Source organism: Dromaius novaehollandiae, chromosome 2, assembly GCF_036370855.1.
Source record: "Dromaius novaehollandiae isolate bDroNov1 chromosome 2, bDroNov1.hap1, whole genome shotgun sequence".
NCBI classification, from domain to species: Eukaryota; Metazoa; Chordata; class Aves; order Casuariiformes; family Dromaiidae; genus Dromaius; species Dromaius novaehollandiae.
In genome coordinates, this window is record NC_088099.1 from 115,218,998 (window position 1) to 115,245,002 (window position 26,005).

A 26,005-nucleotide genomic window follows, 5' to 3' on the forward strand; every position below is an offset into this window, starting at 1 on the left:
CATTGCTCTAATGCACTCCAGAGTCTTCCATCCAGTGTGAATGTTATAAGAGCTTTGCTATGCCCCAATAGTTTTATTGCTCTAGTTCTGCATTATCCTTTTCTAGATGACCAGCACTGCCTATAGTATTCCAGTGCATATAATGGCTAAGGATCTATAAAATATTATGATATTTTCTTTGCTATTTTCTCCATTCAGTTTCTAATGCAATCTAACATTGCCTGCAGTTGCACACTAAGCACTGCTCTTTCCATCGTGATCCTCCTGAGTTAACACAATGCATTTAAAACCTAGAAAAGTACATATTCAGCCTTTTTTTTCTTCTGAATGCTTTGAATTTTCAATACTGAGATTTATTTCCCATCCTGCGCCTTCATTTTTTACCCATTCACCTCCCCTGGTTAAGCTGCCTATGGAGTTCTGGCCAATCTTTGCTGGACTTGAGATTAAAAAAAAGAAAAACCCACTTAGTGTCATCTGAAAAATTTGCTGTATCATTGCTCCCTCCTTATTCCAGTTCATGAAACAGCACCAGAGAGCAAAGAATCTCACAGCACCCCTGCTGTTAACCTTTTGCTATGCTGAACATTGTTTCTTGTCTCCTAGCCAAAACTGCCTAACAAGCCTAGCCCACCTCTTCACCATCCTCCTCTGTCCCAAGGTTACGAAACTCCAGCCCGTACTCGAGCAAAACTCCCTTGCATGTCCACGGTCATTTTGCTCAAGAAAAAAGTGTTTGTGATACCAGGGAACAAAGACTGTTCTCACCAGCAGCAGAGTGAAATGGTATCTGTGGTTACACGATTATCTCAGTTTATTTTATTTATAGATCTTTATGGATGTAGCCTCTTTGCTGTGCCAAAAGATCATATTGTAAGTACTAGTCCAACAAAAGGTTTCTGCAGGTCAAATGAGCTCAGCGCACTCCTGAATTTAGCTTTCCTGCTCTCTCAGAGGATGAATGCACACACACGTGCTTTTCTACCTGTGCAACAGCGCAAAGACTCCTCTTATTGTTGCTATTGTTGCCCTGTCAGTACTTCACAACGAGTGCCTTGGCTTTTCAGGGACAAAATAACACAATAGACGCACAAGACGATACTGCCATCTCTCCCATATCAAACGAGCAATTTTTTTCTTCCCTTTAACGGTGATATTGAGGAAAACAGTTCCTGGAAAGTGAGGTCCTGGTAACCAGCAGCGTGTCCGGTCTGCTTTAGAAAGAGTTTGGCTGAGGGACCGCACACCGCCCGAGCGCAGCGTCGCCTCCCCGCCCGTCGCACCGCACTCGCACTCACCGGGCCGCGGTAAATCGGGCTTCGGCGGAGAAACACGACCGCACGCGCAAGCCCCTGGCCCGCCCCTTAAAGCCTCGCCGCGGCCCCGCGCCGCATCGAGCTCCGCGGGCTGAGCCCGGGCGTCCCCCGGGGGCCCCGGCGCTGCCCCCCGCCCCGGCCGGGCGCTCCCCGCGGCGGCGGGGCGCGGTCCCGGGGCAGGACCCGGCGTCTCACCTTGAGGTACTCGTTCTCCGAGCGCAGCTCCTCCATCTCCCGCTGCAGCTCCTCCTGGGCCGCCCGCGGCGGCTCCCCGCGGCCCGGCGCTCGCCCCCCGCCCGGCGGCGCGGCGGCCCCCGGGGGCGCGGGCGGCGGCGCGGCGGGGTCCCCTCGGGGGCCGGGGGGCGGCGGGGCGCCGCGGCCGGGGCCGGGGCCGGGGCCGGGGCCGGGGCCGGGGCCGGGGCCGGGCGGCGGCTCCCGCTCGCGGTCGCTGGAGCCGGTGCCGGACTCGGCGTCGCTGCTGGCGGCCGGGGCCAGGCGCTGCTCGTCGGAGAGCGGCTCGGAGGGGCAGTCGGAGAGGTCGGAGCTGCTGTCCGTGTGGCTGACGCGGGCCAGCGCCGCCGCCGCCGCATGGCCACTGCCCGCCGCGGCGCTCCGCTTCCCCTTCCTGCCCTTGCCGGGCGCCGGGGCCGCCTCGTCGCCGGGCTGCCGCCCCCCGCCGCGGCCGCCGGGCGCCGGCTCCGGCCCGCGGGCCGCCCGTTTGGCGCAGGGGGCGGCCTTGGCGGCGGCCCTGCCGGCGGCGGCCGCCGCCTTGGCCCCTGGGGCGGCGGGGCGGCGGGAGAGGCGGCCCTGCGCCGCCAGCAGCCCCGCGGCGTGCGGCGGCGGCGGCGGGGGCGCCCGGCCGGGGAGGTTGGGCGACTTGGGGGGCGCCGGCGGCGGCTTGGCCGCGGCGGCGCGGGCGTGCAGGTCCTTGAGGAAGGGTCTGGCCGGGGACGGCGCTCGGTTCAGGCGCTTCTTCTCGGCGTGCGGGTGGTGGTGGCTCGGCGGCGGCCGCAGCGCGTCCCCGGCGCCGGGGCCGGGGCCGTTCAGCGCCTCCATGGCGCGGGCCGGGGGCGCCGGGGCGGCCGCGGGGGCGCCCGGCGGCGGCGGCGGCAGGAGCGGCGGTGCCCGCGGAGCGCGGCGGCGGCAGCACGAGCAGCCTCCCCCAGCCTCCGCGGTTGCTTTCTCATCACTTCTGCTTCTCCCAGCCACAGCCCTCACACTTTTCTTTCCCGATCCCCCTCGTCCTGCCCCCCCTCCTCCCCCTCGCTCGCTCGCTCGCTCCCGAGCACTGATTTGTTTCAATAAAACGAATCCCTGTCCCTCGGCGGCAGCTTCTCCTCCTACCTCTCCTTCCCCTCCCGCTCCCCTCTCCGCCTGGCTCGCCTCGATGCAGCTCAAGTTGTGATGCAGCCCGAAAAAAAAGCCGACTCCCTTTCCCTTGAAGCCGATGCAAAGCAGTCTCTCCCGGCTGCCCTCGCCTCCGCTCGCAAATCCTCGCTCAGCCCGCCGGCGCCGCCAGCCCCATGGCTCGCCGGTTCCCGCGGCCCCGGCCCCGGCCCCGGCCCAGCTCGGCCGCCGCCTCCGCCGGCTCCTGAAATAGCCCCGCCGCTGCCGGGGCCGCTCCGGCGCGGCGCTCCCCGCCTGTGCGCAGGATCCGCCCCCTCTGTCAGCCAGCCAAGCTGCTCTCCTTGCAAACTACTTTCCTCGAGCTCCCCTCAAGCCGGGGTGCAGGGGCGCCTCTGCCACTCGCTTCCTATAAGGAAGCCCGATTTGGGGCGGGGGGGATCTCAATTTCTCAGCCACGAGCTCTATAGCGTTGCTCGTTTATCCTTTTTCTTCCCCCCCCCCCCCCCCCCCAGCTAAGACTGCACGAAAACCCTCTCTCCAGCGATGTGCAGCAACAAAACAAGAGCCACTGCATTGTCGCTTTGCTCAAGCCAGGCACAGGTTCACCCAGAGGCAGGCCTGAGTATCTGAGGGAATCGGCAAATTCCTGGCTGTGGCTAAACTACCAAAGCCATGGACCCATCCTTCTGGAGCACAGGGATGTGAAATTACAGCCCTTAAATTTGCAAAGCACCCGAAGAATAAATGAAAGGGAGACGAGGCTAAAGCGTGGGAAAAAGGCATAGCCGAACTGGGTAGTGCACAGCAGCAACAGTCAGGATGTTTCTGACTCTTCCACTCGGGCACAGTGAGACCTTGGACAAGCTGCGGTGGCTCCCTAATGGTTATCTGTCACCCAAAGATGCTAAATGCATGCTTATCTCCTGAAGTCATTGGGGGGCTTAATTCACCCGAGTCTGAAGGCAGTGATTGCAGTGTGCCTTGGGGAAGCGTAGTCCAAGGGAGGGGGGTATGCCAGCACCCTGGGTTGCTCAGGGTCTCCCACCCTGCTCATCTAGGTGCAAGGTATTACCCTGAAAGGCAAAAGCCCTCAGGACTGCTAAAGCCTGAGGGCACCAGATACCATTGCAGAAACAGTTGGGGTGGGCTGAAGTAAGGTCAGCATCTGGTCTGGCGAAAGGTTTGAATCCTGGTCTCGGGGTGGCAGCCAGGTCCGACACATTGAGTCGCCTGAAACGGCCCAGGTCGGCCTGTATGGAGAAGAACTGGGACAGCGCTGGTATCATGGGACTCCTTGTCTCAGTAAACGAGAAGTTTTAGTGGGGAAAGCTGATTTATCCTGCTGAATAGCAACACAGATGCTGCCCTATTAGTATGCAACATGTAGTCATTATTTGTAAAGGCTGTAGTGGTGAAAAATTATTCAAATCAGAACCGTGTTACAGGTCTGCAGAAATTAGGAGCAGCTTCTCAGTGCCTCCCTGGGTAGCTGGCGTGGGAAATGCCAGCCCCATGAGCTCGCCTGATGACAGGGTTTCGGCAGCCACTAGCCCTTCGGGGGCTATCCACATCCTGGGGATGATGCTCAGCGCCTGATGCCTGCGAGGGCTCCAGCACCTTGGTGAAAGCCCCAAGGGCCAAGGAACTGGGAGCACATCCCAGGGCCATTTGCATCCCCCACCGAGGGGTCAGCTGCCCCAAGAGAGCAGCATGGTCCTTCCACAGGTGGCTGGGGCAGGAGAGCAGACTGTGCCACACGCTGTGGAGAGATTTTTTTTTTGTGTGTGTTGACAAATTTAGCTTCTGCTATAGCTTACAGTTTTCCCCGGTTGGCACCGCTGCTGGTCGGTTCAGTTCCCTCATCCAGATGTTCCTTTTAGGTCACGTGGCAAAGTATTTTTGAGCAGTGTGGCAAAGATTGCATTTGCTACTGCCTGTCTGTACGTACAGTATAGATATGAGGAAGACTGTGTGGGGCCAACTCTAACATTTATACGAAGTACCCTGAGGAAAGGAAAACGCACCAAACCTGCTCTCAAGCGTAGGCCACTTTTTCTCCCTCAGTGTACAATACTAGTAATTGACTGCTAATTGGATGAGATAACCAGTCTGTAGAAGCAATATGAAGCAGCTCTGTTAGACGTCCATCTAGAAGAACAGCTTAGAAAATACACACTACTGTTATATTTTAATGCCATGGCATTTATGTCAGACATGTATCAGTCTCTTCCTACTAAGCTGTTGCGTTCTGTGTTTGTTTGGCAACCCGTTACTGGGCCATTTGAGCAATCCTCCTTTCCCAAAATGCTAGAGTGAAAGAGATGAGGGTTACTTAGGTTCATCGTAAGAAATATTAATTATTATACATGTCATGCTAGATGACAGATATAAGAAAGGTTGTTTTGCTCTAATGTTTCCACTCTCACTTGATTTTTGTTACAACCTTTAAGAATAGACAGGAATTCCAGCTTCATCTACTACCTTTTTAATATTTTTAAGTCCTGTGATGGAAGAGGAACTGCTCTGTCATAATTTATGAGTACTCTGTTTTGACATAGTTGCTCCATGAACACAAAAGTTCAATTCAAAAGGAAAATGAAAGGAAAAAGAATGGCTCAAGATAAGCCACTTTTCTAAGAACAATAGTTGAGAGACAGTGCCAGGCTTCTTTGCACTGGAGGGGAAAAGACTTAGGAAGGTTGAGAAAAGAGTACATTCACAAAGGGCTGGGAATTAACTGGAGGAATTAATCTGTGACACTTGAGTGCCTGGCAGAGTCCCCTTTGCTTAGGTTACCTTGTAAATGTTACATCGTAAATACATGCATACAGATTTTTCTGTTGTTTTATGACCCTTTTTTCACTACATGCTTTCTTTCAGCTACTAAATGCTTTACTTTTAAGATGTCTTGTTATATCACCGCACATTATTGGCCACAAGTTCCTAAAGACAAAGGCAAGGCGGACCTAAACTCGGTCAGACTTACTGTGAAGATGCCCTGGATAAATACAGATTCTAGCTTCAGAATAACTAAAGGCCCAAGACCTGTAGGGTGACTGTCGACTAGAAAGGGGACTGGCAAGCAGATATAAACACTTATCCTTGTATTGTGTGTGTCTTCCTTTCACTGAAGCATGCATCGAGGTTTGTTATCCTTTGCATTCAGAGGCAGCATCGGTTCAACTAGGCATCATAACAAGTGATTTATTTGCATTGACACTCAAACAAAATCGCAGTGGAACTGAAAATGTAAGACAGCCAAACACACTTTAGACTGAGACCAATGCTCAGTCACACTAAGAGCCCTTTACATTGCTCCAGCAGTAAAAAGAATTTAGTAACAAAGAAATGCAGTATCAGTAACCCTTGCTGGGCACGTGCCTAGCTGGATACAGATGGCGAATTTCTGTGGTACGAGCCCAGCTGTAGTGTTTTGGCTGTGTTCCTCTGTCTTCTGCTGCCTGTGTAATGCCATTTGGAGATCCCTAACGAAGCGGTGTAAATGGGCACAGCGTGAATGAGAATAAGATCCTAATATGAAAGCTAAGTGCATACCACAGAAATCTCCATTGGGCTAGGCAAATGCCTGGTAAGGAATACCAGTATCATATTTCTTATTTATTTATATCAAACCATTCTTCCCTTTACACAAAACTCACTAATGGTTCACACAGGAGCATGCCGCTACAGACTGTCTATCGCACTTACTCTAATTCTCCTCTCCCATTCTTTTTATTTGCTTCTAATGTTCAATTGTTGTCTCTTATCTTAAATTAGCCATACATCCCTGGTGGTGGAACAGTTTCTTACATGCTCGTGCAGCTCCTAAATAATAGGACATCTGGGTGGTGGCTGAATAATATGAATAATCAGACATAACACTTTCACAACAAATTTATTTTGGCAATGCCCATGTCCTTTGTCTGATATATGCAGGCATTTGATAACCGAGTTGTACTTGCACAAATAATTATGAAAAGTAGATGCTAAGCCTGACTATTTAGATTAGCTATCAAACATTTTACAAAGCATAAGGCACAGTTTGGCAGTGCAGGGCTCCCTAAATTCCTTCCTAGGGCTGAGGCACAGGAGAGTTTACAATTACTTAGGGAAGATGTGAAGAGGCTCAGTCTAAATGTAAATTTGTCCCTCAGACAGCCCAGCTTACAGTAACCTAAGCCTGAGCTGTTATTTTCTCCTATTCAATGAGATCTACTTCAACAGCACCATGAGAAGAGCCAGCTTGTAATGGCCAGGCTCGGAGTTAAAAAGAAGCGCTGATGTTTATGGAATGAAAACAGAACAGAAAAATGTAGACACAAAAGTATCCACGCATGCCACATGTATGAATAAAACAGCATACATCTGATTGCTTGTATCATTTCCCCCCCCCCCCCCCCCCCTTTTAAGTTGCAGATCGTGAGCTGTAATTTCTTTGCGGCCACACTGTGCTCTGTGATTGCACATGCCTGGAGGGATCCTACCCAGGGCCAGCAGGTGCTACAGGGGACGGCAACAACCACCACTCACAGCTTCAACAGAAAAACGGGCGACGTTTTAAAGTTCACTGCTCCAATTTTTATACAACCGCTCCCTCAACCGCTCCCTCTTCTTGGGGGATTCAAAGCCCCGCAGTCCTCTTCTATGCTGAGAAAGCAGCAGCCCCCCACCTCTTGCAGAGGGTCTGGGAGCAATGTGGTGGGGCAGCAAGGGAAAGGTCTGACTGTGAAGCCCTTGCCAGTCTGAGGGGATTGAAGCCTAACCCCTCCAGCTTGAAGCCTGGCCCCCCAAACAGCGAGGCATTGGCACGACTATCAGTCACTCCTGCTGGAGCTGAGCCTTTGTGTGAAACCTCCTGGGGCACGGACAGGAAGCAAACACAGCTTTCTTGCCCTTCTTGCTAAGGAGCCTCTCTATGCAAGCAGCAACTGGCCCCCATGGGAGAAGCAGCTCCCCTCCCACCCCTCCTCTCCCTCTTCAGCCACCTCTGGGTTAGTGACCCCTGTCCTGGCTGCAAATTTGCCCTGCTGTGTGGTTACGTGCTGCTCCAGCAGTGGGGAATAGAGCCCCCACTGTGGCACAGACCCCTTTTCCTCCGCCACCACTCCCACATGCAGCAAGCAAGGGCGGTTGCACTGGTCACACAGCGTTTGCTGCTCAAACAGCAGCAATTTCCTCTGGAAAAAGAAAACAGCTTAGAGAAGCACATCCCACAGGCTGTATCTGGTCAGTGGGCTGCCTGGTGGACAATAACAAAAGGCTCCTTTGGTCAGGGAGCTTGTCACAAATCGGGGAGTTTGGCTTCAGTGACAGAGGTGACTTCCAGGCAGGTGCTCTGAGCCCCAGGCTCCCGTGTAACACGGGAAGGGTAAGGAAGGACGTGGTGATCCCACCACCATCTCCTCCAACGAGCTCAGTCCCATAAGTGTGGCAGAGGTGCTCTGACGCCCCAGAGGCCAAGGCTGCTGGGGGCTTGGGGAGAAGAACCAGCTGCTAGTTGCCTGTGGGGGTACTTACACCCTGAGCTGAACGCTGCAGCCTTGTTAAGGGTGGGCATTCCCCAGTGCGCCCAGTCCTTTTCTCACATGAGGAAATGTCAAAGCATCAGAACGCAAAGTCCAGTGCTTCCAGCACTGGAAGGCAGGATTTTTCCAGTGTGATGTCTCTTTGAGTGTCACAAAAGTTCATGCTGATGTCTGACTTGGTCTGTTACCCACTGTTGCTTCTCTGCATAGTACAACTGACCGTAGTGTCCAACGGGGAAAAAAAACCCTGAATTTCACTTATCTTGCTATAGGCACTAAGCTTCGTCCATGGACCTCAAGCACTAAGAAGCATATACCATGCTGTTAGAATTATTGCTTATTTCAGAGCCAAACAAGGCAAACCTGCAGCTTCCAATATTAATGAGTTTGTACCTTTTCTCCTTACAAACCACTCATGGCCTCAACAACCACCCACATGCACACTTAGAAATCCATCATCAGCTCACTATTGTAGGTACTAGTACCTGGGATCTTGTTATCGAAACAGGTAAGCTGAACTGTCTGGGGCTTAGCACCATGTACTACTCATTTTCCAGCTCCCTAACTTTCCAGAGATTACACACGGCATCTCAACAAGTCGGCCTTTTAAACTAGAGTTGATACAGCTTCTTCTATTTCTGGTTAACCCTTACGTGCTACAGGTGTAGCTCAGTTCAGTTGAGCATTATTTCTTCTTTGCTAACTGTACTAAATCAAGACTTTCAAAGCTATGAAAGGTTTGACTGGTTTGAGCGTCTGGAGTTCTGGTGACATTCAGAAGGGAGCAATCAGGTAAGCAAAGAATCACCGGGAATCAAAGGCTGGCTGTAATCAGAGGAACCGAGAAGAGACATGCATCCTCCATCTTTCTCACTAAGGAGTTCACACAGAAAGCTGGCATTAATCTACCAGATATTCAGTGAGGAAAAAGAAAAACAGGTCATATACTTGTTACTTACTGAAGACAGATGCTTTTCATAGACTGTGGCTGTTGAAACTCACATGCGTACTGGATATACTGTTGTACGTTATAGTTTGATATTACCTGAACACCAGAAATATTTCATGCACTTATGAAACACATATTTTAAAAGCCTAGGGGGCAGATTAATAAAATGACTGTTGGCTGGCAGTGTTAGTTTGGATATTCTGCAAGGGAAAGTGTCACCTTTACACTGAGCAAAACATCAATCTTATAATACGATAAATTACCCATTTCTAATGTACAGTTGGCTGAAGAAAGGTGCAGAAAATGTCATATTCTGCACACACACATACCTCTGATAACTAACCAATATCCAAATATAGCAAACATTCAATAGGATTAACTTCCTAGATATATCCATGCCAAATGTAGCAATTAAAGCTTCAGTATTTTTCCACAGAGTTTCATTCCCACTGTATTATTTCCTCTGACCACTAGCACCTCTTCAGCTATTTTTTTCTGACCATGATTAAGGGAGGCAGTTCTCAGCAGAAAGTAAATCCAAAATTTTTCTCCTTCCCACTTCAACTCCTCCTAAGACGTTGTTTGTCTTTGGGCAGATCTGCTGTATTCTTTATTTTGTCTTTTTTCAGTAATTTCAATTAATCTACCTCCAACTGATCCTAAGCCTTTAGGACCCGAGGCTTAAGGGCTGGTTTCTTTCAAAGATCTAGCTGTTTTTGAGTTGAATCTGGTCTTGGAGACAGCTGCTCCCTAGTTTTTGTGTCTGTGAAAATCCCAAACAATTGCTTCTTACGAATACCCTGACTGTGACCATTCAGGAGCGGCTTTGTCCTCGGTGCATCTGCTGTTCTGTCAGGGTTCAGGGAAGCCGCCTGTGCAACTCTGCTTTCTCGACAGCGTTTCCACGTGGAGTTTCCCCTCTGACGCTCCCACCAGAATTTGGGGCACTTCACCGCATCCTTGTCGCGTGACAGTCAAGATCTCCATGACACAGGACCTTGGTGCCAAAGCTCATAGCTCCTTCCTGCAGCGTAGGCTCATCTGAGCAGGCTCTACAATCAGCTGGGAAATCAATGATTTTTTAGGAACATGCAAACTCATACCCACCTGCCAGTGACTAGGTACTGAAAAATAAAGGCACAGAAGCAGCAGCAACCAATGAGTAGGAATGCATTATTCCCAAAGAGAGAGAAGCACAAGAAACTAATACCGGCTTCCATACTTCAGAGGGATGTTTGGAAACGAGGCATTGTTGGCAGAGGAAAAGAGAGGCACAATATAGATACAAAGGTATACAGGAGTCACAAAAAGCCCAACGGTGCGTACAAGGCTCCATACTCTTCCAGCAAGTAAGTCCTTAATTTGTGAGTTCGAATGAATGCTGTCAGCACCTCCTGTTCAGAAGTCAAAGGATAAGCTTTGCTTTCTTTACTAACTTGTCTTGCAGTTAATACAATTAATACAATATTAACAATACTTGTAGTGTATTACAGTCATTATCTGATCTGTAGCAGAACCAACAACATACGGTTTCCCTGCATCTGTAACAAATGGTTCAACAATGAAGCTTTTCACTAAGATAGGGAGTTAAAGTCCACCAAAAATGTTTTCAGATCAGCAAAACATTTTTTACTGTAGCATATCAAGAAAAAAGTGTCCTTAATACTGATTGAATAGCATTCTGAAAAAAAAAAAGACTTGAAAATTAAGCAATGATATAACTATGATATCTTTTCTGAACTTTAGGCTGTTCTGATTTCAGGCTGATTTGAACCAGTTATATGTCATTTAGTGCTGGAAATGCCCACATTTTATAAAAAATAAGGTACAATCTGATAATTAATTAGTGCATCTCAGTGTGTAGGGTTCATTTCAGAAATATGCTGAAGTGGGACAGTGCCCTGCCACTGCAGGAAAACCAGGTAGGAGGAGGAAAAGTTCTGTATTTATGTTAGCTTGTTTGGACTCTATTCTCTAGCTTCTGAAAGAAGAAACAGCTTTTTTTTCAATTTCTTGCCTGGCGGTGGAACTACAAGCCTGAATATTTTCTATTTATAATCGTGACGTTACAGCGTGGTGATAACACAGTGATGTTAGACCTACTTGAATGCCTTACATGTATATAATTATTCCAATATTCACACAAAGATATTTTTTACATTAAAAACAAAACAAAAGCGAAGTTTCTTGGATACGTATCTTGGTCTGGGAGTAATTACAAGTTCCCGTGCTGTCTTTTTTATACTAACATTGCATTAGCAACTTCCTGAGCTAATTTATCGTAGGCAATAGGTGCTTCAGGAGCGTCAGAGCTGCGACGGGAGTGAGAACGAGCCCCTTCTGCAGCGTGGGTTTGCAAGCCGCACTACTGCCACCCCGCTGCGGGGCCAGTCTGGAAGAGTCCAGGAGATGACTCAGCCTTAGCTGCATTGTAGACACTAATTAAAAATAGCATAATGAAACCAGAGAGACTTTCATAGAATGACTAATGCTTTTCTAATATGTCCAGGAGTTTATGAAATGCAAGGAAACAGCGATTGCAATTTATTTAAAAACATTTTCTGCAGCATTTTGATAAATCTGTCTTATGAGCTTGTTGACAATTCATCTTGTAATGAATTGAAAACTGACTGCAAGGTGGGAAGTCTGTAGGAATAACTGGCAAACACGGAAAGTGGTTAATAGTGGAAATTCATCAAGCAATATTCCAATATAATTGCTATTTTCAATCTATTTATTAATAATTCAGACAACGTGAATGAGGAAGCACCAAATTTGCTCAATACTGTCAGGCTCTAGGAAGACCTTGATGAAATTAGCTAAGTGACCATCTTGTGAAAAATTTACGTTAGGTCTATGGAAGGTAGTAGACTAGAGCCGAGTGAATAATTGTTTCTAAAATGTATTCATTATTTTTAGCTTCTGCCTACACGTGCAAATTGCTAAAGATCCATTTATGCTTTTCCAAAATTCATTACTTATTTCAGTTATCTTCTATTCATAAGTTGCTTATGTCAAGTTGTGTCCACTTGAGCAAGTAGGACCTCAAAACACATGCCCTGATTCCTACTTCTGGGCTGGTGGAATCTGGAAGCAGCAATGCACATTGATTTCTGTGCTCTTAACCCCAGAGTAACCTTCATTTATGCAATGATTAACTATGATAGAGAGGGATTTCTAAAAGTTTAGAATCAGCCAGATTAAGAACAATGAAAGAGAAATGTATGATAGACTAGAAAATGTAATGACAAGACAATGAACATGAATGAACCTTTCTTCTCTCTTCTGTTTTTTATGGGAGGGAACTCCACAGAGTTTTAAAATTTAAGCTAAAACATATACTCTTCACCAGAGCCTATCAGCAGCAAGGAAAGCTTGGCTAACAAATTTAAAAGAAGATTTAGAAAATTCCTTGAGTAAATACTGAATTGGGGGAATAGATCATAATAAAAATGGAATTTTGAGGAAAATTTATAGAAAGAATATAGCAAAGCTCAGACAATTTTTAGGACTCAAAATGATTGAACCAAGATCACTGTGGCAATTTTTTAGTGTAATAATTTTATCAGAATTGTCAGAGAAGTTTTCAATTGTTAGTTTGCTTTAAAAAGGAACTATTCTGTGAGTTAAAAGTAAGAAAATTATGTTGGGCAACAATGTCTAAGAAAATAGCCATTTGGGCATCTTAAAATGTGTGTGCTGAGAAAAATTTGGAGATGACAAGTGGGCCAACCTTTTGTCACTGTTTAAAGATCTGTACTGAACCAGAGAGTTTTGCACACATTATCAATAACTAGTGTTGGATTATAAATCAAACTGCTCACCTAGATTTCTCTAAATCTAGCATCACATAGCAAAGGGGAGAATTTGGGTGAAGCGGGGAAAGAATCTGGGTGAGAGAAAAAAGAGAAGCAAGTTCACGAATCAAATTACCTTCCAACAATTAATAAAATTCCTTTAGACCTAGGACATACTTTGTATTACAATATGTTAGGAAAATTATCCCACTGCAGCCTGATAGTAATTTGTACTTATCTCTCTACCTGTACTTCACCTGCCTTTTCCAAGTGGACAAAAAGAACTCAGAGGAGAAGGGGAGGGGAGCTGGAAGGAGGTGGAGAAGGCTATGACAAACCATGGCTGTGTCTAATACCCGCTGCCAGTTTCTTAGTGCGTCATCATAACAGACCCACCCAGCACATCGTAGGCTTTTGTCACACCAGGATTTTGTGTGTCTCTGCATTTTATGACAAAGAAGCCACTTAGCCCTTAAAGGGTAAGCAACATTGTTCCAAAGGGTGCCAGTATAATGTGGCATTTAATGAGGAACATAGTATTGCAGTCTAATTTTAACAACAGCAAGTTTATATTTATTCCACTTCTCATTTTTAATTCATTGTCACAAATGCATTAATTTTGTATCATTTGCATCATACACAGAGCCTTTCCTGCAAAAGGAACACTGAGACCATTATTTTTATCTTTTTTTCTCTATTCTGTTTCGGTGTTAGTCAATTCTGTCTTTTCCACACGAATCAATGTTGCTTCTCCCCCAAAACAGGTGTGTGAGACTCCTCAGACAAAGTGCTGATATTAAAATTGGGGCACTTCCTTTAGTAATAAACACTATACAATAATGTAAAGCATTACAGTATGACAGCCCTCACTTGAAGAACAATACATACCTGACTCTTTTTGCTGTCAACAGTAATGTATTTGTACCTTGCAGTGCTTCTGCATGCCACACAACAAGTTGTGTCCTCATTTCTTTTGGACTCTCATAGTAAGAATCTTCATTGCCACTCTCCAGAGAGAGACGTCAATTTTTATAACACTTCTGTCTCCGTTGAAGTGCAAGAAAAATCTTAAATGTCTATTAAATTGCCAGTTTGTCACTAACCATTTTTAAGCTTATCATCATTTATAACTTTAAAGCTCTGTGTAGTTGCTTTAATTGTAGATTCTGTACACTGTACTTTTTCTATTCAAGAAAAGTTTATAATCTCAAGAGGCAAAGAGATTGTATTGTATGTATATTCTGTATATTTATGCATGTATTATTTCTTTTCTTGAAGAGACTAAAAATACAAAATGAGTGCTGCAGTCTAGGCTAACACTTACTGCACTAAGTGACTGCATGAAAGAAATTAACACTCAGAATATAAAAAAGCAGACTCACTTTTGGCATGAAGTTTATCCTCCTTTACTACTCTTTTCCTTAAGCATCTCCATGCCTTTATTATCTCTGCCTCCTGCTTTCTCATCTCATCTAACTCTTGTTCATTCAGTGTTTCAAAATCATGCTTGCCCTTTGGGCCATGTTACTACTCTCTTCAAATATTTCTCCTTGCCTGCAGCATAATTTTTAAGATCTTATCCTACCATCTTTGTGGGTTTACCTTTCCTGCTTCCTTCCACACATGAAATATGAAAGCTCTCTATTTCTGATCAGTGGTGGAAGGATGCCGGAGGCCCACAGAATTTGAATCCATTATGTTTAAGTCTGCCACTGGGTCAAGACAGAGAAATACAATGCAAAGTTGCATTGAGGTAAATATTGTGTGCCTGATCTGCAGTAGAGAGGGACTGTGTAAACCACCAATTGAAATCTTGTTGTGACAGAAACTCACAGAGCCACAAAATAAACCCTCAAAAACAGAAGAGGGAAGGAGGAGGGCTGAGAAGGAGAGGGAAAATGATGGTTGCTGCTCAGTGAACTCAAAACCCCTGTGTGAGATGAAACAAGGTATGTGCCTTGGTACCAGGAAAACCTGGTCATGGAAGCTTGGCAGTGCTCTCCTATCTTACCTGCTTTGGAGCAAATAATGTGGATTATCCAACTTCCTTGCATCAGCCCAGGCCTGTTACCAGTCACAGAACATCACCACACTCACATGAAGATCCTACACTGGTCACCTTTAATTTGTGTAATTAAGCTGGATGCCACTGGCAGATCTTAGGCACACCGTAAAGGCAACAGGGTAGCTCTAGCTCTGCTCTTCATTTCTTACCTCTTCAAACAGCAGTGAATACCTTCTCTGGTTTCTCATTCTCATATCCACTCTCAGGCGCCCCCCGCTTAGAAAACTCCTGCCTTGCCTTCATGTCTTATCAATACAAACTTTGCTTCAAACTCCGTGTCAAGAGAAACTCTGATCTATTCCAACAGGACAATTGTGCCCCAGCTACTGAGGGGACGGTGGTCGCAGGTCCCCAAATAAAGCTGCATTTCATGGCAGACACAAAACATGGCTTCAGTGTTTTCTTTTGTGTCAAAAATGCCACGTTTTGGGCACTTGCCCTTTAAGAGTTTTCAAGAACATGTACTAATTAGCTTGATGTATAATTATTTAAATAGTAGGAAGTATAGCATTTGTATCAGGTCTTTTTTCTTCCTCTTTAACAATGGAATAATACATTCCCTTTTCATGTAGTTAATATTAATTTTATCGTGTGCCTGGAATATACCGGAAGAAATAAGGTTACAACTCTGCTAAGTTATTAATGGCTCTTCCAGCTAATCTCTGTGATTAGATAGACTCCAGGCAGGTTCAGAAGTACAGCTGAGGTAATTCTTCAGTGGGTCACTGTGATATCAGAGGTAAGTCAGCTACTCGCTTCTCTACTGATGAGCTACCTGCCTGCAGCGGGTCCGTTCACCATAGCGAGGGTGGCAGCATCTTTGGTGGGTTACACTGCTGAGGGAACCATTGCTACAAGCACAAAGGTGAGGGCTCAAGTTCTCCTGCTCTTGCTGCATATCCTTTTGGTCTTGCTGTAACAGCCCTGCAACCTCAGAGATCAACTGTAAAGCTACAGGCCAGGTTCACAGATTGTGTCTGAACTGCTTGGCGATGCTCTGAATCCATAAACTTCGGAATATAGGAAAAGTTCATAGGATAATAAAAGCTGTAAACCCAATGTTACTGGATGGCATGTTTTATTTTATGTTCTTTGGCATCTTGGTGAATTTCTCCATCTGGGTTGTTACTTCAAGTTTTATCTAATAAGTGGTGCTAAATAATGATATTCTTTTTATTTTTTTCTCAGTGTTCACACTTGAAATTCTACATTGTTTTAAATGAATAAAATTCTCCAAGCAAAACTAGCTAGTATAAACTTAAGAACTGAAATCTGTATTGTTAACTCAAGGCTACAACGCACTATAAAGCAAAGCCTTTTAAAGGATACCATACAATAAATTACAGAACTAAGCTTTTCAAATCAGGATATTCAGGATTAATGCTACATTTAAATCCAAACATCATGAAAGGAAAAAAAAGATATACAGTCCGGCATGTCGCCCTACATGTGATTGCCTTATACTGATGTTACATAAGAATTTACATGAGGAAAAAAATCATCCCTTACTTTTGTCCTGTGGTGATATCAGGAGGGAAAATGACATTTTAAAACACCAATTCATTTTTTAAATTTTGCCTTTATCTAACCTGATGCCATAAATACTAAAATAGTCAAATCCAAACTGTATGATTATTGTCATCATAGTGGAGAGCTCATTTTGTTTAGGATCCTCAGTCATGTATTTTCTATTTTAGCACATGCATTTCTCTACACTAACATCTTAACTCTCACATTTTGGGAGTTTGTAACTATTGAGATACTTAGGCCCATGACACTTTTGGAACAACCACAGCATATCTGTACTATATTTTGTTTTCAAGTTTGTGGCAGATATTCTCAGTGCTGACTCAGTCTTGGAGTTATTTGTATTTTGGGCAAAAATGCCAAGATTACATTGCCACTTGAAACTCTGTCTCCTGTCAACATAATATATGCCTACTTTGTAAGCAGCTTAGGATAGGGACCATGTTTTGTATGAAGCAGAGCGCATAACCAATGCCCTTATTTAGTAATAAACCATGTTCTCATTCCTTCTGCCTGTAGTGCCCAGTGGCAGAACAGGATTTATTGAAGAGGATACAAGTGGTAACACAATAACATCTACTAAGGCACATTTAGTGTTGCTGCCTTTCTCGCTGGACGTTGAGGACAGCGAGAAGCGAGCGCCGTGCGCTCCTCCGCGCCTCGGTAGTCGACACGTGTCGCAGGCTCCTAGTACCAGAGCAGCCCTGGGTCCTTCCACCCTCCACCTTCCCAGGAAGAAACAGCGTGACAGAGGCGACAGCGTTATCGGCAGGAGCACGCCGCTTCTCCCATCCCTGCCCTGAGCTCTCAGAGAAACACGCTGCCTTTGAATTTCACATGCCGGAATGTTATTTAAAGATTTATGGTTCCCGACTCTTGCTACAGTTCATTCTGCTGCTTTGTTTAGGTAGCAGGGAGAGGGAGGGAGGAGGGGCTGGATTATCCTCAAAACCCAGCAACAAAAGCCAGAAAAGCTCTGCCTTAGGCATTTAATAATCCACATTTCTAGAGAACTACTAAGTGTGCCTGAATTATCTCCAGAAAATCTGGCACATTTTAGAATAGTCATTCACAAAACTTGCAAAACATTTTGCCTCAAAACAGTTTTAAAACCCATGGGAGTTTTGTTCTGATCTGGTATCCGCTACGGCATACCATAAGACCATAGCAAAACAAAACAAAAATAGCAGGCTACTGAAGTAGTAGAATTAGTTAATATTTAAGCTCTCTAAGGTTTTGTTTCACAATCATCTGCTCTACCTTCACACCACAAATGCTACACAGATAAAACTAATAACTGTGTATTAGAATCCCTGCGATGGAAATATTGACAAAAGGAGGGGGAAAATTCAGGTTTTGAGTCAAGCGAATAATTATCTTTCAATATGAAAGACCTTTACAGTTGGAAGAGAACTAAAGAATTAGCTTCTCTGAACATAACGTGGGAGAGAGGGATTTGGTCATTTGTTTATTGATTTTTTTTCTTTTTTTTTGTTACAGAGGAAAAAAACTAGCTAGTCTTTTCTCATGGTATTAGATAGATATCATGCAATGGCTCAAAACACTGATTTGCTTAATTGCATTAGTCCACTCCCATCCTGTTATGGGAATTCAAGCTTCAATGGCAAATTCAACCTCTTAATGAGATTATGGTGTCGTTCTCCATATGAGGCTGTAGGGTGGCAATAAGATGGGCAAGGGAGCCACATGTTTCCTTGGTGACTGGCTGAGTGGTTAACCCTGGTAAGAAAGGGTGGAGGGAAAAATCAGTTTGAGTGACAGTACTTCATCCTTTAAACTTCAGTTCACTGCTGAGCAAAGCATAAATAGTGCCAAGCAATGACCATGGGGAAATTACCCTTGTTTTAATCTCTGTCACTTCCAGCTGATGTCGGTAGAAGGGGGACAAGACAAAGGACCTCAAGCTGTGGTAAAGATCATTAAAATGAAAGTGCCAGAAGAGTATAAAGCCATGGACATCATTGTACCATCTCTTAAATACTATTTTCAGTTGAATGCAAATGTTTTTCTTTGTTATGCAGTTTGATACTATTATTATTATTCTACCTTTAAGCCATTTTGTATAGCTTGATTCCTTTTTTATCCTCCTTTTGTAATGAAGGTGCCTTCTAGTCAGCTCCACTAGCTAATCAAATTGCTTTCTCTTCATTACTCACATTGAGGTTTGAGAGCCTGGGAGGCTAACTGAAATATATGATCTTGACTTATGTTCCATGGAAGAGCTGAAACTATGCCAGAAACAAAGTGCATTGCTATGTTATTATTGCAGTCATAGTGAGAGCTAGTGATATCTTTCAAATTAGGAGGTATTTAGTCACAAACATGCTCAATTACTATAGACTAGTAAAATGTGTTTGTTTTTCATTCACTGCTTTCAATGAAAAACATCAATGCCATTTATGCAATAAATTGTGTTAAGACAAATGTAGGGCAATATTAAAGAGATGAGGTCTGTGAATGGAGAAAGACAAGAGTTTGTTTCGTATATTACTTTTTTCCAAGGCAAAGATATTTCTGAGTCAGAGGACAACACTGCGTATGCACATTTAAGCAGTCTGTAACCCACAAACATTGAACGTCTGAGCCCAGTTTCATTCATAGCAGTTCAAATCTAGAGGATTTCCATTGGAACCAGTAAAGTTAGACTGTCATGAAAAATGTTTGCAAAGGCAGAATTGCTTCCATTTTCACAAGACTGCTTATGTGAAGAAAGACTGGAGATGCAAGCCTGTGCCTGAAGTTGAACTAAGGGCTCCAAACACCTGCAGGAATGCAAAAGTGAAAGAAAACTTACTTTGATCACCAGGTACTACTAGCGGCTGGTTTGTCCCTCTGGCACTCTTCTCCTGGGATGCAGGCACTGCCAAACAGCGTCCTGGTGCAAAGGGAAGAAGAAAAGGACAGTCCGTTACAAAATGAAACCATCAGAAGCAGCTTCTAATTCCTCTAATACACTCTAATTCAGTACAAGTGAGAGCGTGAGATCAATTGCTTAAATCTTTTCACTATTTTTAAATCTTAGGGAGCAAATGGAAATCACATTTTAAAGAGAGAAACTTAATTACGTTTCTTCAGAACTAGTCATTTGCCAAACAAGAAGTGACAAGGTCAGGTCTACATTCCTTACCTCTTTCCTCATCTGTGAAGGTTTCTGGTGTCCATTGCTGACCTGTCAACTACAAGCTCCATCTCAGTAGTGTTTCCTCTATTGTGGGTCAGGCTATGATGCCTCCTGGCAGACCATTTTGACATAGCTGGTCACCAGGTTTAAAATAGAAAAATCAATACGTTTTTCATTTTGTTTTTTTTGTTTTTGTTTTCCCCTGTGCTTTTGGGAAAGCCTGTAATTCTTAGAATCGTTTCCCGACCCTGGTTGTCAAGATCTCCTATTTTACAAGATAACTACGCTGTAATAAAAGCCACCATTACAGCATGGTTAGGCATACCTGCCACGGCTTTAATCTAACTGGATTCAGATGAAAGGTTTCTGTAACTTTTGGGCTGCTGAAGATACTTGCAGTGAAGCTGTTGCAGCCCAGCCTTTGGGGACCCTCACCATCCTGCTGGGAAGGCTGAGCGCTTGCTTGGAAAGGCCATGCGCAGGAAGAGCCTTTTCCCAACAGTGCCAACTGCTGTGCCTTGCTGCGCTGGAAGCAAGCCTTAGATTGCCTCGAAGAAATAACTCCTTCCCTCTAGCACAGTTACCTGGATTGTCTGTAGCTAAGTCTTCAAAACATGACATTCTTTGGTCCTTCAGCTCATTTATTAAATGCATAGCCAGTTTTGCTCATTAAGCTTTCATAGTTCACGCAGGTTGAGAGGTCAGCTCCAAACGCAGCAATTATTGTTGTGGCTGTTGGGCACATCTGCAGCTCCTTCTTTTCAGTTCTGTTTTTCTTTTCTGAGAAATTTTCATTCTCTGCTTTCTTGAAGTTCCTTTGTTGTTTCTTATTTCTCTGGAGCCCAAGAAAAGACATCTTGATGTACTTTTCAGAAAGTCCAGCAGTATAAATAAGTTAACAGCTTAAAAGTCTAAAAGACTGGGAAGAAGGAGAGAGATTCTCAGTACCTTTTTTTAGGTATTTGTCTTTGACATATAAATTAGAAGCCCAGTCTCTCTAGACTGTCCTAAGCGTGAAAGAGATGACTCCTCCTGAGAATAATTTGATGTAGAAAACTAGTTTAGGCATCCAGATTTAGATGAGTTAAGTATATGATGCGATGACTCCTTCCCACTCCTGTTCATTTTTCCACTACTCACACGGGTAGGAAATTCAGATGTATTTTGCTATTTTTTTAGCCACATGATGTGACCCTTTATTTCTAATGAGAAGAGATTAACCTTTTGCAGTGTAAGGATGAAATTACACTCTCCTCAGGACTAGAGCCATGAGCTAATATAATCACATATAGCCTAGAAAAGACCTATGCATACACCAGAATCCCAGATCTGAAATTTGTGTCTATAATGAGAAAAACAGAACCTGGGTTATTCAAATGGGCTCAGGATCACAATCCCAGTCCATTCTGATTTGGCCAAGAACAGAGAATACTTAGACAGAGAGTGAGGATGTGAACCCAGGTCTCCACCCACTGTTTCTGTGGGAGAAAAGTCATCTTCCAGTTAGGTTTTGCCGTTGACTAATCCTGCAATAACAAGAATTTAGATTGTCATGGAGAGGCCTAAGAACTAAAATGATCACTTAAAATGCAGCACAAACACTATTTGGAACTGAGTTTTGGGTGTGTAACATACACTCGTGACAGTGTTTGGCTGTACTACGTTCTGACCACAGCTGCAAGCACTTATGTAGCCAAAACATCCGTCTCAGTTATGGAAATATTAGAATTACCAGAAAATGACTACTAGCCATCAGGAGGGAGCACCTTCATCTGACTACATGCTATGAGAAGAATTGTGGAATATGGGCAGTATTATCTGGAAATTAAAAGAAGGGGAGGGGGTGAAAAAAGGCCAAGATAGACCTTTCTTGTGTTGTAAAGGAAATAAGAACAAATGGGATAAAATGCTCTCATGATTCCAATCCTGAATTTGAGGAACTCCTTAATTATGGCTCTGTGCCAGAGATGAATGGTCAAGGACACTGCCCTTCTGATAGCCAGCAACATTTTCAAAGTATTTGACATACGCTTAGGTACTTGTGCATCCACAGGGGAGGAATAAGAAGGTTTAATGTAATGGCACTAAACAGGCTTATCCCATGCAGAAAATACTTACCTATATTAATCCATCTCCCTCATGGCTCTGCTGTCTTGCGCATTAGAGGGGATGCCAAGTTAAATACTGTAATGTCAGAAAAGCAAATTCTGCTACTGTTAATGGCACAGTTTGAACAAAAGTCAAGGTACAGTTTCCTGTTCCACTAAAAAGGTAGCCCTACGTATGTATTCTAGAAACAACTGAAGTACATACGTTTGGATTCTAGCTGAAAGATGCTTCCAGTCATACGCTAATAATTTTGTTGGCAAGATCTAGGCTACCTTCTTAAAATTATCTTTTTTTTTTCCAGTTTTTCTTTTCCACTTCAATCTGTCCCCCTCTGTCTTCCTTTTTCTCCATCCCTTCCAATTCTTTTGTTCTCATTTCAGTAGTTTTCTTCCCACTCAGACTGTTTCCTCTCTACTACTTTTATTCCACAGGATCTCCAGTTCTGCAGTAATCCAGAGGAACTCTCTCCTCATTCATCTTCTCTTTCCTTCCCTGTTCCCCTGGAACATCCCTTTTATGCCTTAAGCCATTCCTCAGATTTATTTCCCTCTGCCCCACACTCCCTAATTTTAATCTCACCTCATGCCCTGACCTCCGCTTCCTCTAGTGCACAGAAGGCTCCTGTGAGCCCTGTCTTGTAGGTAAGGGATGAGCACGAGACTTTCATGCTGCTTCTCTTTGGATTCTGTCCGTGCCCTGTACTGTGCTCAGCTACCGTGTTTGTGACTGGCAAGACGCTGCTTTGATGGTTCAGCTGGGCACACCAGGAGCTCCACTCCAGGGCTGTGAATGTAGTCATCATCCCCACTAATTATGACAGGCTGACAATGCAGGTTTAATACTAACGAGCACAATTTTGCCTTCTGGTACCTCATTAATAATTGTTTGTTTAGTCTTTCTCTCATTTTTGCTCTTTTATGCTTGCTCACTTCCATTCTCACCCCTAAATTCAGTCTACTTGTGATACACTCATTTCCAGTCTCCATTTTCTCATTGTTTTCTCCCCAAGCACTCCTCTAATTCTCCTGCCTACAGCAAAACTGGCCAAATGCACCGAGCAGTTAAAGCATGGATAAATGGTTCCCAAGCTCCCAAGCCCTCACTAGTGCGGTATTTTCCTTTGCAGTATGGAGTTAAATGAGAAAGCGGATGTGAGGAGTCATACGCTTGGGAGAAAGGCCGTGGTACTAGCCACAGCTGAGACATACTTTCTAAGGAAGGGCTTTTAAGGGAGACCGAAGATCAGGCTGACCAGATGTGTCTAGTATGCAATGTGCCAGAGCAGAAAGGGAACAGGCCCAGCTCCCTCTAGCCAGCCTTCATTGAAGTCACTCATCAATAACAATGAGATGTACAGGGAGAAGGAAAGCACAGGGCACTGAATGCCCCAGGTGAAACAGGACAGAACTGCTGTTAGCTGAATTACTATTTGGTATGCAACATTTAAGATAGGAGGTTTGACTGTCCCATATCCCTATTCTCATTTGCATTCTCCTTCCCATTCATTTTATTTACTCTTACCTTTTGCCACACAGGAAATAGGAATCTCAATGCCTCATTAAAAGGCATACCACTGTCAGAAAGACATTGCAGCAGCATAACCTCCTTTCCTCTCACTGCTTATACCCTGTTTCTCTCCTCAGGGCAGAGCTGGAACATGTTAGGCTTTCTCCGAGACCAGTGACTCACTAAAATTTTATGAATAACTGAAACAAACAAAAATCCCATCTTGATTTGATGGGAATTCAGTTTCTAAGTGGTGGTGAATTAAAATTGTATGGCTGATTCAATTAACCAGCTCTGATGTCTATGTACCTTACTGCAACAAGCTGAAAAGTGCTGTACTTCAGGAGCTGCTTCTTGACCTCTTCAGAGGTGAGCAGACACCCAGAGGCAACTGCCTGATTTTCATTTGAGTCAAAACCCTCTCTTTGGCTTTTTGTTTTTAAACACTGGTACTTACTTATTTTGAGTTGTACAAAGCATGGCATGTTATTGCATAAAAACTGAAATTCTCTTTGTCCTACTGACCTAATTGCATGCGGTTTCCATTTACAGGGAAAAGAAAGGTTTAACCAGTCAGGATAGCTCACCATCCTCCTATGGGTTCCATTAACAACGACATTTTCAATTTCAGCAAATGCCTAAGCTTTCTTTAGGGGCTCAGAGCAGAGCCTAGCTACAACTGCAACAGTTTCAATCTTTCCTATCCAAACACATTTTGCCCTTCAGTATCGTATGACCCAGGAGGACATAAAACTAAATTTACTCATTAACCTTAGCTTCCTAAAACTGCATGTTGCCCTGTGGACAGTCAGTAACTTATCTGAATACAAGTAGCATGCAAAGGTCACCAGGTGCTAGATACTGCTAAAAAGATAATCCCGCCTGCTTACAAAAACTGCACGTGGAACGCAGACAGCAGGTAAAGTGAACAAGCATGAAGCAGTATGTGCAGGGATTAAGGAGACGCAAAAGATCAGAATCATAGGAACACACATTTGGGATGACCACGGTATTATATTAGCCTAGGTTTACAGTTATAGTTAGTAACATGCAATTACCACTTTTGCATTGAAAAGCATTTTCAGGGTGGATGGTTTCACCACAGCATCAGATCTGTTCCCTTCACCCGGCCCCTGCTTTTCAGAGTTTTAATTCAAGATGTCAGGTGACATTTTATATAGTCTAGTACATCTTGTCTCAATGGTTGAAAAAGGGAAATGACATGACAAATAAAGACTGGAGACTGCAAAATGAGATTCAGTTTGAAGTGCACTTGTCTTTCAAAATGGTTGCTTTCCAAATTTTTTTTTCCTATTGAATCATGAGTGCACACTTTTCCAGGCTTTTGGACAGTGTCTTTGCATTTTTAAGCTTGATTTAATTTAAGCGTAGATGACCCAGATCTCTTACAGCTTTATTTTCACATTTCATCGTGGCCCTTGCAGAATATATTACAGCTTGGTTGAGTACATCTATTATGAAACTTCATATTCCTCTGTCATATTTGTTTTGTTTTCCTAGTTCTGTTACTTTCTTTCTTTGCTAATAGAGCGTTCTCTAGTATATACAAAATGCCACTTAAGGGTGGCATAATCACCATTGTTCTGATCCAATTAAGTATATATATGTCTGCATTAGTGTTTTAATTCAGATCAGGATCATCTCCTCCTCCCGTGCTTTGGTTCACATTGCAGAATTGTGTTGGAGAAGATGAAGCTGATTCCTTCAAGAGAAAACTAAACCAAAAGATGACCTTCAGGAGCACGATTAACAAATTCCAACTGCTAACTGGCATTCAGTCCACAGGACCAGATCAGAACTAGTCCAAAGTATTTCCTTCCCTAGCAATGCCCATTGTGGATCCTCAGCACCAATTTGGTTCTACAGGTCTGCTCCTTTTGGGCCACGCTACTTATTAACAGTGACACAGTATATGCAACACACCTAAGTATACACAGATTTGTCCTATTTTAATTTGGTGATGCATTGCAGGGACCTACAGAGAAGCTACAGCTATCTATAGAAAACCTTGATTTTTCACTAATATTTTCTGTTATAAATTATGTTGTCTCTTCAATGTGATTTTTGACTTACTGCAGTAGTTGTCACCTTCTCTTCTTCCTTTTTCCTCCCAAGATCAGAGCAAGCCACGGATACAGCATTCCAGGACCTCTCAGGTCCTCAAGAGTTTTGGAAGAGCAATTGTGAGTGCTAAAGTAAGATCTTCTGATTTCCTTCCAAAAAGATTATCATCTACCTAAGGCATTTCATGCATGCTTTGTTTTTCTAAGCATTCTTATATTTTGTTTATCAATATATCTTCACATCCACGTGCCAGTTTTCCTGGCATAAGACGACTTCTCAGGGCAGGGGGAAAGTGACAAGAAGGATCTTGGGCATTTTGGATACGTTTTCTAGACATTTCTTCACTTTTATATTTTGAGACTACTTTGTTTACTGCTCACAGAGATTTGGATATTCCCCGCCCCCCCCCCCCCCCCACCTTTCTGGCAAGGACTATTTCACTTTCTTCTTACACCTTTCACAGAAGATTTCACTAGTTTAAAGAAAGCTGTGATTTCAGACAGTTAAACCAATAATGGCTTGCCAGTTTCCACACAAAGCAATGAAGCAAGTAGATTGTAGCCAGGTTCCCATTTACAGGCCACAGGTTTTGTACCAAATTTGCAAGGCCTCATGACTGAGGCCTGACCTTGACCTA

General features: G+C 44.3%; 1 protein-coding gene and 1 long non-coding RNA gene across 11 annotated transcripts in view; both read right to left on the reverse strand.

The window, feature by feature from the left end:
* Window positions 1-2,987, reverse strand: part of MTCL1 (microtubule crosslinking factor 1) — a 110,080-nt gene extending 107,093 nt beyond the window's left edge. For 7 of the 9 annotated variants that reach the window (XM_064507217.1, XM_064507215.1, XM_064507221.1 and 4 more), the window contains exon 1: window positions 1,512-2,986. In XM_064507217.1, the coding sequence (XP_064363287.1) occupies window positions 1,512-2,372 (861 nt within the window). In that variant the 5' untranslated portion in view covers window positions 2,373-2,986. Of the gene's footprint in view, window positions 1-1,511 lie in introns of all 9 variants that reach the window. The other 2 variants (XM_064507216.1, XM_064507220.1) reach the window with 2 other exon arrangements.
* Window positions 2,988-5,847: 2,860 nt separating this feature from the next.
* On the reverse strand, window positions 5,848-25,730 carry LOC112979860 (uncharacterized). Of its 2 annotated transcripts, XR_003258284.2 has the most exons (3): window positions 20,253-25,730; window positions 19,342-19,422; window positions 5,848-10,199 (listed from the first exon to the last, which is right to left on the reverse strand). It is a non-coding gene; the product is annotated as an uncharacterized LOC112979860 (long non-coding RNA). The 2 variants fall into 2 exon arrangements; XR_010387900.1 differs by having other exon boundaries at window positions 5,848-19,422.
* Between the last annotated feature and the right edge of the window lie 275 nt (window positions 25,731-26,005).